The sequence below is a fragment of the Gouania willdenowi genome, chromosome 11 (genome assembly GCF_900634775.1).
Source record: "Gouania willdenowi chromosome 11, fGouWil2.1, whole genome shotgun sequence".
NCBI classification, from domain to species: domain Eukaryota; kingdom Metazoa; phylum Chordata; class Actinopteri; order Blenniiformes; family Gobiesocidae; genus Gouania; species Gouania willdenowi.
The window spans coordinates 32,104,994-32,119,762 of record NC_041054.1 but is presented as its reverse complement, the minus strand read 5'-3'; the positions used below and the strand labels follow the sequence as shown (position 1 = coordinate 32,119,762).

General features: G+C 40.3%; 1 protein-coding gene across 1 annotated transcript in view; it reads right to left on the bottom strand.

Annotated features, from left to right (window-relative positions):
• ctdp1 (CTD (carboxy-terminal domain, RNA polymerase II, polypeptide A) phosphatase, subunit 1) overlaps positions 1 to 11,927 on the bottom strand; it is a 139,340-nt gene extending 127,413 nt beyond the window's left edge. Inside the window, 2 exon segments of the mRNA XM_028461289.1 lie at positions 11,500 to 11,672; positions 11,674 to 11,927. Coding sequence (XP_028317090.1) covers positions 11,500 to 11,672; positions 11,674 to 11,784 — 284 coding nt within the window. The 5' untranslated portion in view covers positions 11,785 to 11,927.
• Between the last annotated feature and the right edge of the window lie 2,842 nt (positions 11,928 to 14,769).

The window sequence follows — 14,769 nt, the reverse complement described above, 5'->3', positions numbered from 1 at the left end:
GAACTGTACGTTCCCTCAGGGCTCCATGCTAACTTTTCCAGTGGTGGCACTGGTGCGACCAACTTTTTCAGCACATATGTACAGCATCGTCTAGGGCCCTATAAAATCCGCATTATTTGATTTATATTGATCATGTAAATAGAAACTTAAAAACAGTTTAAAATAAAATAAATTGACATTAATAAATAAAACAGTATCTTCATCTTCTTACACATCTCAGTTTATATGAACACAATGTTTATAAAGAAGATTTTTATAGTTAATGTATATGAAAGTCTATAAAAAGTAACATGAATATAATAACACATGATCATGTGATCAACACATGCTAATTACTCATTTCTTACCACATATAAAACATACATATTTAACCTGTACATTGGTGGTTAAATGAATCTGTTCCCACACAATTAAAATCTGTATTTTCTTCCAGAAATAGTGTTTTTGTTGGTTTAGTTTCTTACCAGGGATTTAAAACTTAAGGTTAGTCACAGGTGGAGGAAAGTTGATGGTCTGTAGATGTTGTAGGAGGTGAAGTAGGAATGTGCTGAGTAGGGATGTAACAATTAATCGTAAGGCAGTTAAAAATCGATTCATAGGTATCACGGTTGATATCGATTTTCTGAAAACTGGATCGCAGTACTTTTTTTTAACCGCTATCCACAAGTGTAGGCGGTGGGCGGAGTCTGCTAATACTTTCTTTCTGGCTGCCTTCTACTCTTAAACATGTTAATAAATGATTCATTACCCCTTTAGCACCGAAAGAATATCTGTAATATACTTGAATATCTGTAAAAGTCACGTTTTGTTGCACTTTTAAAAAGAAAAAGAACTATTATGCAGTTTTGCATTGTTTATTATAGAACCAGAATTTAAATTAATAGGCTTTATTTTCATTTGTATTATTCCTTTATTTATTTCATTCAAGATTTATTTTTAGTTAAATTGCATTGTTTTGAATAGTTTATCAAGGGATTCTTTTGACAATGAAAAATAAAAGGAAAATAGTACAGCATTTTCTAGTTTTTTTCCCAAAAAAAAAATTTGTCAACATTCCCATTTTGTAAAATAAATCGTGAGAGAATCGTATCGTGAACCCAGTATCGTGAATCGAATCGTATCGGGAGTTGAGTGAATCGTTACATCCCTAGTGCTGAGTCATTTTACAACGTGATTTATTTTAGGTAAATAAATTGTTATATCTTGATTTTATTTGTCATTAATCATTAATAGTCTCTGTAAAAAATAACTATTTATTTCAATAGTTTTTTTTAAAGCTATAGGGAGCCATTGTATAGGAGTCAAAGGGCCACATTAGGCCCCATAACCACAGGTTGCAGACCCCTGCTCTGGGAGAGCCACAGCTGAACATCTGTCCTGGTATCATAGTCCATCAGTTCTGGTCCCACCATGATGGTTCTGATGTACGTGTGCACTCGTTCATAACGGACCGCACAGACTCCAAAGGAGCTCATTGGTGTTTATGCTCAATGCATGAGTGTGCACCGTCTCCTCACCACAGCAGAGAGAAGAGAGAAAGAAGTGCACTCTGTGGGACGCAACATGCCGCTCTGTCCAAAATAAGGTCACCATACGCACTCGCACAGATGCGATCAGATAACATTTTCACTGGCACACACTGAAAATATAGTCGCATATGCGACCATTTTGGTCGCAGTCTCTAGCCCTGTTCCCTATATGTGGACATATGGACGCTACACAGCAGCTGAGGCATGGCTGCTCATCATCATCTGTCAGCACACAGAGATCCTCTGATCTACATCACCACTGGACCAGGAATACATTATAAATAATCATTACTGGGATTACAACAGAACAACAAATGACGTACGCTGTGATGAAAGCAGAGAACCTGTTTGTAGACGCACACAGAGCAGTAAAGTAGAACATCACAGTCACTGGAATAAAGCAGAGAAACTGATCTTTATCAACTATTTAAATACACTGTTTTCATGAGAGAACAGATCTAATGTTCCAGCAGCTCACTCACTTATAGGTCTGTACATTATTATTTTTTATGAATGGTTAAACATCTCATTTTGGGTTTTTAATGGAGGGTTTTCACAGCACGTCATCACCATGTCATCAAACAGGAAGTGGCCATATTGGAGGTACTCAGCAGGTAAACAAAGCAGATCCTGAACGTGGAACAAGAAGAAATGATACATTTTTGCCGTGTTTTTGGCTGTACCAATCGGTCAGACCGTGGAAAACATTCAGAGTTTTATAGACTGACAAAAGTTAGAACAAATCAGGGAAAACAATGTCAACAGTTATCAGAGGAAAGGAGGAGCTAGTGGTTAGCAAAGCTAAACCAGGATCTACGAGGCTAACATCTGGACAACATCTGAATTTGTTCAGTCCATTTCTTGAAAGGCTAGTGAAATGTTGGGATGTCCTGATCAGGTTTTTTTGCCCCCCGAGTCCGAGTCCTTTGATTTTGAGAATTGGCCGATACAGAGTCCTGATTCAATACTTCTATGATACATTAAAAAGATAAAGAGCAAAAAACATTTAACATTCAACCCTAAACAAAGCACTTGATCAATCAATCAATACATTTAAAAAAAATACTTTAGACTTTAGTGCAAATAAATAATATTAAATAAAATGTCTACTATAAAAATGAATAGCACCTCATCTTAAAATACCATCAGACATGTTAACAAATAAGAAAATAAAAGTACCACAGTGCTGTAAGGTAAGGCCAGTAATGAGCTTTTAGGAACTCTTAATGTTTAATCTAATCATTTAGTTTCACTGATTAAAATGGATGTTTTTATTGATGAAAAGTATGATAACTTCATTTTGTTGGTATTGCAGGTGTCGCCCCGCCCCTCTCAAAGCTAAAGCTAGCCTGCAGGCTAACATGAGGAAAGTTGTCGCTAATGGACTGAAACATGGCAGGAGAAACGCAGCAGAAACACTGGTAAACAAGTTACATGATCTTCTGTGGAACACTTTGGGTTTGATGATGAAGATCTAGAACAAAAACACGTCACGTCCAACAACTGTTTAGTTTTGTGCAAAAGTGAACATACTTGATTTTAGTGTTTGAAGGATTTTATTTATGTTTAAAGAATATATTTTATGTTCTTTTGTACAAACAATAATAACTTTTTGGTTGACAAATGATCGTTTGAATAATCAGGATTTCAATTATGACTAAAATAATTGTGATTATTATTTTTTCTATAATCGAGCAGCCCGACTCCAACTGACTTGTTTTGTAAAACGGAAGTTCCCACTGAAACGTTTGTACTTGAGGTAGCTAGCTGGCTGTGTACCTATGAGGCACAGACAAAAGGATGGAATTAGAAATGCACCCAAATGAAAATTTGTGGCCGAAGCCAAATAAAATATAAATGCTTGGCCGAAAACCAAATAATACTGAATGCGGTTGTTAGGTTTTTCACTATTTTTTTTTAATAGTGCATAAAAACGTAGAATGCATTTTTAAACATGTTTTTTAAAGTAAATGTTTATTGAATATTCAGACATTTTTTAAATATTCCAGTAGTCTTTGCTTTTCAAAAGAAAACACAACAAAGTTTATAATTTAGATTAGACCTTCAAATAAAACAAAACATGCATTCCAAAATAAAATATCATATCAGGATACACAACAGACTGAAGACTCTCCTGATCGTTATTGATCCATCTCGTATGGATCTGCACCACCAAGAAACAGTCTTTCCCTGTATGTCTTTTAGGGATGTCAACTTTTTCGTCTCTGATATGATTCCGATATTGCGGCTCTGCGTATCAGCCGATACCACTATTGATCCGATACGATATCAGCATGCATCATACATATGTTTATTACTTTTTCTTTTCTTTTTTTTTTTAGAAAAAAATAACAACCTATTTTGTAGTGTGGAACGTTAGAAAAGTCTTGATCAAGTGATGTTAGTCAAACGAAGAACAATAGTCAGTAACAGAGTAGAGTAAAACTGACCAATTTATTATTATAGTTTGGTTACATACAGTTTATGAAGTGTCTATAGTTCCAGACCCAGACAAATCTGACTATTGTTCTGGAGCCCATCTAAGACGCTAGACTTAAGGACGTTTCCTTCAGCTGACGTGGGTTCAAATCCCACTTCTGATATATATATTTTTTCATTTTAACATATTTAACATGGCAAATTCCTCCTTTAAAAATACATATACAAAAAAAGAAACATTTTAGGGTATTTCCTGGGTTAGGGATAAAGTTAGGGCTAAAATAAAGCGGGTCTGGCAGTGACGGAACTACCGGCATTCAGTTAGGGTTAGGGTCATGGTCAGGGTCATGGTCAGGGTCAGGGTCATGGTCATGGTTAGGGTTAGGGTTATGGTCATGGCCATGCATTCGTACAGGAAGTGATGGAACTATAGTCGGGTCCGGACCAATAACAACAGCCTACATTTTAACCCTAAACATAATATCTACAGTATTCTACAATTGAATAAAATTAATAAAAATGAATTGCAAAAAAATAAAATAAAATATCAGAAATTTGAATCTGATATTCGTTTTCAGGCTGATATCAGACCAATATCGATATTGGATTGGGACACCCCTAACACCTTTGCATCATAACACATTTTCAGGAGCTTTTCTGTGGTTCTGGACATTTATCCATTGCAGTGTTAACCTCTGAATGCCTCCAATATGGCAGCGCATCCGGGTTACTTCCCAGAATGTGACTGAGGTGAAAACCCTATATTGTGCATTGTTGGAATGCTACATGAATATTTACATATGTATTATTTATTTATTCTTTGAAACATTAATATTAATTTATACAATTTTAATTCCAGTGTTAGCAGTGATGTTAAGTTTTAAATGTAGTGAGTGACTATGGTGATGTTAGTGGGTCTATAGGAAATGCAATGGGTCCCCAATAAAAAAATGTATTTCTTTCTATTTCTTCTATTTCTTAAATTGTAGTGTTAAACTCTCTTAATGGTGGTATGATATGTCTATAATTAGATATATTCATGTATGTTCAAAATGTATCTGAAATTAAACAAATACCATTCTAAATCTGAAAAGTTTATTGCACAGTAACAGGTTATGTTATACTTTTGTATCAACATAAAAGAGCACCAAAATAAATGACTAAAATTCAAAAACAAAAATAAATGATCAATAAAAGCTGATTTTAACACAAACAAAACATTATCATCATCATGACAGAGTCAAAAAATAAACTGTCACTAAAAAAACACCAAAATCTTTTTGTCTGAACATCAACTAAATCAAATGAAGTCAATCACTATGAAACTTTTAGCACTAAAATGTAACTTAACTAACACAGTGTAAAGTGAGAAAAATAAAATGATATGTTGGTGGTGTATTATAAACAGCTAGTTACCTGGTTAGTTGTTGTTGTAGAGGCTAAACTAGTATGTACTCGAGGTGATCATGTCTGTGCTGAGTGAATGTGTAAAGGGGTCCGCTGTAGAGTGGTCATGATACCAAAATGAGTAACTACGACACTATACCAGACAGAGTAAAATGGTTCGTGATAATGAAGCTTTTTTTTATTATTATTTTAATGAACTGCAGTGTATTTGTACAAGTTAGAAATACTTATTAATTACGTATAGTGTTGTTTGGTGCATGATAAGAGTACATGAACATCAGCATATAAGCAATAAAAAAACTAATAAATGAAGTTGGAATTTATATGGTTGAAATTAAAAAAATAATTCAGTTTCCTTTCTACATCAATTTATGTTTAACTAATATAAATAATCAACTTAGGAGAACAAATCTGATCTTCTGAAAGTTTCTAGTGACGTGATGATGTCGCTGACTCTGGTCAGTTTTAGTTTGACTTGATCTGATGCTGCCTTTGATACAGTAGATCATAGTATACTGTTTGATCCACTTACATCTGAGATGTGTTTTCTGGTGCTGTTCTCCAATGGTTTACCTCTTATATTAATAGAAGAACCTTTAATGTTGCTATTAATGATGAAATGTCTAATATGTCCAACCTGTCATGTGGAGTAGCCCAGGGCTCTGTTCTGGTTCCTGTTTAGTTTTTATTGTATCTGATGCCTCTTGGTCGGTTGATCCATGGTTTTAAAAATATGTCTTATCATTTTTATGCTGATGATATCCAGTTGTTCTGCTCCTTTAATGACTCAGCGTTTCACTTTTTATCAGAGTTCTTAGACTGTATATCCTGTATCAAAAACTGGTTGTCATCAACTGATCTCCAGATAAATTCTAATAAAACATAAACTCTGATCATGTGATTAAAAAGTCTCTTGGTGATCTGGGCTCATCTGTTAAAACCTTGTGTTTGATCAGTTAATGTCTTTGGAGGGTCACTGTCATCTACTGACTAAAAACTGTTTTATCATCTGAGAAATATCTCTAAAGTCAGACATTTATTATTAAAATCAGATCTAGAACTGGTCATACACACATTTATATCATCACACATTGATTATTGTAATTCTGTTTTAAATCGATTTTTAACTGCCTTACGATTAATCGTTACATCCCTAGTAAATATTGTTTGTACATTGTAAATATCTCTGTAAATAAAAAAAAATAAAAAATTGCTCTGAGTTTGTGCGGAAAAACAAACAAAAAGTGTTCCGACCTTTGGCTCCTATAGCTGGTGACAGCGCCTGCACAGTAAATCTATTGCTTTACCTCTGCCTCATTTAAAGCTAAAATAGTTCCAAATGGGACTTTTGAGCAAAATTAGTGATACCACTGACGACGACGCGGCCGCGGCAGACTCACCCGCTGGGGCCCGGTGCTTCTGCCATGTGTTGTCTTGTGTTTGAGACTGTAAGACGTGCACGCGTCCAGGCGAGACAGAACTTTAGCTTGTTTGTTTGTTTAGAAGCGAGTTTCTGTTGAAGCAGAGCCAAAAACGCTGTAGGACTAATAATTAGCTATATAATTTATATTACTTTCGGTCTTCAGCTAAGAATTTTAAATTGGGTGCAATCCTAGAAAGTTAAATGATCAATTATTTAAATGTTTAAACCTAAATATGTAAGATCTTTGCAGTAAAAAATAAATGTAATAGTTTTGTTACTGTACGCAAAGCTTGAGACTGCACCCAATTTAGTCTCGTATTTTTTCAGTGTGTGCGAGTGAAAATTTCATCTGGTCGCATCTGTGCTAGTGTGTAAGGTGACCTTATTTGAAAATCCAAAAGGAAGAAACAGGAATTGTGCGCTGAGGCGTACGGGCACACATAGCAAAAGGCGCAGGCACGCACAAATTTTGAGTTTAAGAAAAATGTAAGTGTCAGAGTGTGTTACTTTAATTTGTTGTTTTCATGTCAGTGAAAAATTAAGATGCACTATTTTCAGAGGCCTATAATTTTCATCTTATGTAAACCTCAACTATGAGAGACAACATGAGAAGAAAAAAAAATCCAGAAAATGTCATTGTAGGATTTTTAATGAATTTATTTGCAAATTATGGTGGAAAATATGTATTTGGTGAATAGGGGCCCCACCCTGGAGACAGGCCTGGGGCTCGAATGCGAGCGCCTGGTGGTTGGGCTTTGCCCAAAAGGACGACGTGGGCCCGCCCTCCTGTGGACCCACCACTCGCAGAGGGATCCTTAGGGGTCGGGTGCAGAGAGGACCGGGTGGCGGTCAAGGGGGGTTGCCTCGGCGGCACAGTCCGCTTCTGGCTGTTGGGACATGGAACGTCACCTCGCTGGGGGGGAAGGAGCCTGAGCTTGTGCGGGAGGTTGAGACGTACCGGCTAGATATGGTCAGGCTCACCTCCACGCACAGCTTGGGCTCTGGATCCCAACTCCTGGAGAGAGTCTGGACGCTTCACTTCTCTGGCGTTGCCCGCGGGAAGAGGCAGCGGGCTGGGGTGGGCTTGCTTATTGCCCCCCAGCTCAGCCGCCACGTGTTGGAGTTTACCCCAGTGAAAGAGGGGGTCGTGTCCCTACGCCTTCGGGTTGGGGACAGGTCTCTCACCGTTGTTTCGGCCTACGGGCCCAACATCAGCGCAGAGTACCCGGCCTTCTTGGAGTCCCTGGGAAGGGTACTAGACGGTGTCCCGACTGGGGACTCCATGTTCTAATGGGGGGACTTCAATGCCACGTGGGCCGCGACAGTGAGACCTGGACAGGGGTGATTGGGAAGAATGGCTCCTCGATCTGAACCCGAGTGGTGTTTTGTTATTGGACTTCTGTGCTAGTTACCGTTTGTCCATAACGAACACCATGTTCGAGCACAAGGGTGTCCATAAATGCACGTGGCACCAGGACACTCTAGGCAGAGGTTGATGATCGACTTTGTAGTTGTATCACCTGTTCTCCGGCCACGTGTCTCAGACACTCGGGTGAAGAGAGGGGCTGAGCTGTCAACCGATCACCACCTGGTGGTGAGCTGATCCGCTGGCAGGGGAGGTAGCCGGTCAAACCTGGCAGGCCCAAACGTGTGGTGAGGGTCTGTTGGGAACGTCTGGTTGATCCCTCTGTCAGTGTGGTCTTCAACTCCCACCTCCGGATGAGCTTCTGCCAGATCCCGAGGGAGGTGATTGCAGCCGAGTGTAAAGCGGCCGGGATGAGGATCAGCACCTCAAATCTGAGGCCATGGTTCTCCACCGGAAAAAGGTGGCTTCCCCTCTCTGGGTCGGTGTAGAGTCCTCGCCTCAAGTGAATTAGTTCAAGTATCTCGTGGTCTTGTTCACGAGTGAGGGTCGGGATGGAGCGTGAGATCGATAGACGGATCGGTGCAGCGTCAGCAGTGATGCGGTCTCTGTATCGGACTGTTGTGGTGAAGAGGGAGCTGAGTCGGGGGGCAAAGCTCTCAATTTACCGACTGATCTACGTTCCTACCCTCACCTATGGTCATGAGATTGGGGTAATGACCGAAAGGACAAGATCGCGGATACAGGCGGCCGAAATGAGTTTCCTTTGCAGGGTGGCTGGGCGCACCCTTCGTGATAGTGTGAAAAGCTCAGTCACTTGGGAGGAGCTCGGAGTAGAGTCGCTGCTCCTTCACGTCGAAAGGAGCCAGCTGAGGCATCTGTTTTGGATGCCTCCTGGTCGCCTCCCTCGGGAGGTGTTTCAGGCATATCCTACTGGGAAGAGGTCTCATGGGAGGCCCAGGGACACGCTGGAGGGACTATGTCTCTGAGCTGGCCTGGTGTCGCCTCGGGGTCCCCCCAGAACAGCTGGATGAGGTGTGTGTGGATCGAGAGGGCTGGGCATCTCTGCTGAGACTGCTGCCTCTGCGACCCAGCCCCGGATAAAAGCGGAAGAAGATGGATGGATGGATGGATGGATGGATGGATTGGATGGATGGATGGACAATCACAGCAATAAAGTTACACTTTTGGACAATAATGTCTGCAGTCATTTTTAACTGCATTAAAAAAATCAAAAATCTAATCGAAACTCAAAATTTTTCTTTAAAAAAATCTGAGGATTTTTTTTTATAGACCAAAATCATCCAGCCCTAGTTTTTACAAAAAGTTCTATTTTGGGTTTCATCTGACCATATGACCTTCACCCAATCCTGTTCTGATCATCTAAATGTTCTCTAGCAAACTTCAGACAGGGTCTGGACATGTAGTGGCTTAAGCAGGAGGACACGTCTGGTACTGCAGGATTTGAGTCCCTGGTGGCGTAGTGTGTTACTGATGGTGGTCTTTGTTACTTTGGTCCCAGCTCTCTGCAGGTCATTCACTAGGTCCCCCCCGTGTGGTTCTGGGATTTTTGCTCACCGTTCTTGTGATCATTTTGACCCCACGGGGGTGAGATCTTTGGAGCCCCAGATGGAGGGAGATTATCAGTGTCTTGTATGTCTTCCATTTCTAATAATTGCTCCCACAGTTGATTTTTCACACCAAGCTGTTTACCTATTGTAGATTCAGTCTACCCAGCCTGGTGCAGGTCTACAGTTTAGTTCTGCTGGTGTCCTTTGACAGCTCTTTGGTCTTGGCCATAGTGGAGTTTGTGGACAGGTGTTTTTTATACTGATAACCAGTTCAAACAGGTTCCATTAACACAGGTAACGAGTGGAGGAGGAGCCTCTTAAAGGAGAAGTTACAGGTATGTGAGAGACACAATCTGGCTTGTTTGTAGATGACCAACTACTTATTTTACTGTGAGATTTATCAATTAATTCATTAAAAATCCTACAATGTGATTTCTGGATTTTTTTTTCTCATGTTGTCTCTCATAGTTGAGGTTTATCTATGACGTAAATTACAGACCTCATCTTTATAAGTGAGAATACTTACACAATTGGTGACTGAATAAATACTTTTTTGTGTGTGTTTTCAACTTAAACTTTCTTTTGGAATTTTGAGTTGAAGACCAATCATCATATATTGCAATGTTAAGAAATTAATCATTCTATCAATAAAGCCAGGAACTTCTGTGTGTGTGTGAGATTCAGAATTAAATTTGCATTAGGAATTAAATGTTCACATGGTGAGTTTAAGGAGGATTGAACTTTTATTCTGAATCAAAGCTCCCATGTAAACCATCCACGAAAAAGCTACGTCACCTCCCATGTTTCTATAGCAACACATACTTCCTAGTGATCTAAATTTCAGGGTCAAAGGCCGTTTTTTTTAATTGTAAGGACATAAAGCAGCTGAGGCTAATCTGAGAGAAGCTAACAAACATGCTAACGTTAGCTCATTAGTTTAGTGACGGGATTAAAAATTGAGCAGCAGCTTCACTGGGTGTAGTGGTTAAACTGGTGTCCGTGCTCAATGGTGACGGACTTCCGACTGCGTCGCAGGTTGCTAATAGTAACAGTGTTTGAATGCCACCACGAAAAACTAGTAAAGTCACTGAAAATGTGCTCATACACACACACACACATGTATAGATTATTAATGACATTTTAGTTAATCACATGCTAAGTCAGAGGCTAACGATGCTAACGCGTAAATAGAGCTCTCTCTCTCTCTCTCTCTCTCTCTCTCACACACACACACACACACACACACACACGCACACACACACACCACACACACACACACCACACACACACACACACACACTTTAAACTTAAAGCATATACTGAAAAAACACAAATGAAACATTTAAGTATATTATATAATATTATATTATATTATACTGTTACCCACATGGAACATTTAGCATTTTTCAGTTAATAAATGTATCTATACTTAGAGCTTGGGAATTGCTTTATTTTAATTAAATGTATTGGTGTTATTTTATTGAAAAAATATTTGTACATTTTGACAATGTAATGAAAAATAAATGAAGTTAGCGGTAAATCTGGAACCGTCCCAATATGTATTATCAACAATAAACGTGGTGGTTAAAGTAACTAGTAACGTTTACTTTGAGTACGATTTAATTGTAATTGAGTATTTTATGTATGACTGACTTGTAATTGAATAAAACTGTAATCAGTACTCTACTCCTCTGTTAAAGAGTTTAAATAAACAGATATTAGCCTAACTAGGAGCCAGGCTAGCAGCGGTTAGCAGCACTCACTCACCCGGGCGGGATGACTTGTCCTGGCTGACAGCAGAGCTCCTTCACCAGCCCGGCTCGGTCCGCCTTCACCCTCCTCTCCGGTAGCCTGCCAGCTTCCGGCTCCGTGTCCGGAGGAACGGGGACGCACAGCGCCAGCACGGAGTCCACGTTCACCAGAGTCCCGGGCTTAACTTTCCCACTCCAGCAGCCGCAGAGGGAGCCCTCCGAGCGGCCAGCGGACATCAGCCACCTGCACCGCGGGGCCCTCCGCGGCCGCTCCGCCGCTGCCGCCCGCTGGATCCTCCATGTGGCCCGGACACACACTCCTAAAGACGTCCTGCTAACGCGTGTCTGCGGGTCCCGGGACGTGTTGTGCGTCATTAAAACACACAGCGTGTAAATGTGGAGAAGAACAGCCTCCACAGTCAGACGTGTTCACTCTTCCCGCCCGTAAACAGCACCGAGCACAGCGCAGCCAACAGCACGGAGCACTTCCGGCGGAACAGCGTGAGAAAAACACAGAGGCGCCTTCGAAATAAAACTCTACGGAAGAGGATTAGTGCCAATTTTAATGTGGAAAATAATTTTGGGCAAATCAAGGATGAGTCGAAATGTCGAGATGAAGTTACAAATTTCGAGACAAATTTAAAATATAATGTCCAAATTAAAGCTAAAAAGACAAGATTAAAGTCAATCAGAGGTGACAAGTAATGAAGTACAATACTTCGTTACTGTACTTAAGTAGTATTTTCTGGTATCTGTACTTTACTTGAGTATTTACTTTTACTCCTTACTTTTTAAAAACAAATATATGTACTTTTCTACTAATTATTTTTTTAAATGAGGTTGTTATATATAAGACTTTTGAAGATCGGGTCACACGTAAAAAGATACAAAATGTTGGTAGTTTTTAGTTTTTTCTGTTAGGAAGATTTCTTAGTTTTATGGTTCATATTTTGAAGTATTTTAAAACGTTTAAACTCAAAGCTGCTCTGGGTTTAATTGAGCATTTGCCTTTTATTTACAAACTGTATCTATTATGAGTGTTACATTATCCAGGTGTTCAAAGGAAACAGATTTAACTGCTGTCAAACAGCGCACAGGTCATTCTAGCCGCCAGTCAATTTGCGGTGCCTGTTTATTAACGATAGTACGGTAATACTGTCTGAGGACGGACTTCAAAATAAAAGCACCGACCTATGACCAAGTCTGATGTTCTGCTACTTGATTGAAAAGAAAACCTCCATCGGCCCAGTGTGGAATAGTTTGGACATGGCTGAGTTCATTAATTAATTGAACATTTCAAGGAGTAAATTCATTGATTATTTACTTAATTCATTTTACCATCTTAATTCTGATCACAGAATGGGGTCCAGCAGGCCTGGCCGGCTGGCTGGGCCGGTCCTGGCGGAATTCTCTGGGGCCCACGTCCTTGCATGCCTGTGAGTGCGGCGCGGGGTGGCCCCTGCTTGGTCGGTGCCCTGCAGGCCAGGGACTGCCGCTCTTGTCACCTTGCAGGTGTGTAGTGGTCTGGCCGGGCCTTTGGGGGGTTATGACTTTGGCAATAACTAAGGCTCATCGCGCGGGAAGCATCAAAAAAGGTGATCTAGGGTGTTCTGGGGGGCTCGGTTGTTGCGCCTGGGGCCGGCGGGGCAACTTGCAGCGTCCCTTGGTGCCCTAGGCAGCTATTGATGTGGTCGTTGTCCCTGGGTGGGCTGCTCCTGGTGCTGGCTTCTGTTCCGGGTCCTTCAGGCCTGTGGTCCGGTCCCTGCTGGCTCAATGATCGTTGGCGGGCATCCGCCGGCTGCCAGTTTGGCACGGTTCTGGCCGACTGTTGGGCGAGGGCCTTGGCTCCTCTGCTTGGGTCTCGGGCGGGGTGCTCTCTGGGCCCTCCCCTCGGGGGGTTGGGGGCGGGGGTGTGTGTGTGGATGTTGGCGGTGGGCCTTGGGGTTTGGGTTGGGGTCGGCCACGTGGTGCACTCGGTCCTCGGCTCCTTGGGGCTTTCTCGGATGTGTGTGTGGGGGGCGGTGGCTGCCTCTTGGCTTGGGATCTCGGGGGCGTCTGGGGGGCTGCTCGGCCGTGGGGGGGTGGCCTGGGGCTCCTTGGCCCCCACTCTTTCTGCTGGCTTGGCTGTATCTTGTGTTTACAGTAGTGGTTCTTACACATACACTGGTCTATGATACACTGACATGTCTTAGACTGTAGATAAAACTGGGCTTAACTTTAGACACGTTAATCCTAAATACCAGTTCTAGGTTTTACCACTCACTCCTTCCCTCTGTCCACAGACACCACCATTATAGCTAAGCTACACACTGGTCACCTGACTGGATTGATTACACACATAATAAACACAATATACACAACTATAACTACACATCTCACTGTACAATAATCAATTCTTCTCACACTTTACATTTCCTACCTTGAGTCTCTCCTTCCTGTCTCCATCTTCTAAGGCTTCAATGTGATCAGAAATAAAAATCTGTAAATAATTAATGAAACAATTTCTTATATGCTGAATTAATTACTTAACTAATCACTTCATAAATTCATCAATCAATTAACAGACTGACTGATTGATTGAATTCGTGTGAAATAGCAGACTGCCTTAATAAGTCTCTGCTTTATTTGAAGGCCGTCCTCCGACTACATTACCGTAAAACAGTCTATAAACAGGCACAGTAAATTGGAGGGCGGCTAGAATGACCGAGGACATTTAACTTGGTATTAGTATTCTTCAAATTCTTAAAGCTGATATCTGAGTTTGTGACAAATCTATGTTTATGTATGATTCTTTTGAAACTCAGAACACTTAACACTTAAACACTTAAAACACTTAAAAACTCCAAATATCAGCTTTAGGAAAATAAAAGATATGGAATCTCAGGATAAGTTGAAAGCTGTGTAAAAACTACAGGAGTGACTGTACAAAAAAAAACACCCCGTAAATATTGACCAGCAGGTGTCCTCAGTGAGCAACGTCTGTAACTAAAAACTAAGGTGAGTAATAATAATAATAATAATAATAATAATAATAATAATAATAATAGACGTATTCCTTTTTCAGTATGAGTTGGAATGTTATTTACACTACATTCTTTCCAGGTGAGTATGTATATACATATTTATATATAATTTCCAGGTGAGTATGTATATACATATTTATATATATACATATTTATATATAATTTCCAGGTGAGTATGTATATACATATTTATATATACATATTTATATATAATTTCCAGGTGAGTATGTATATACATATTTATATATATACATATTTATATA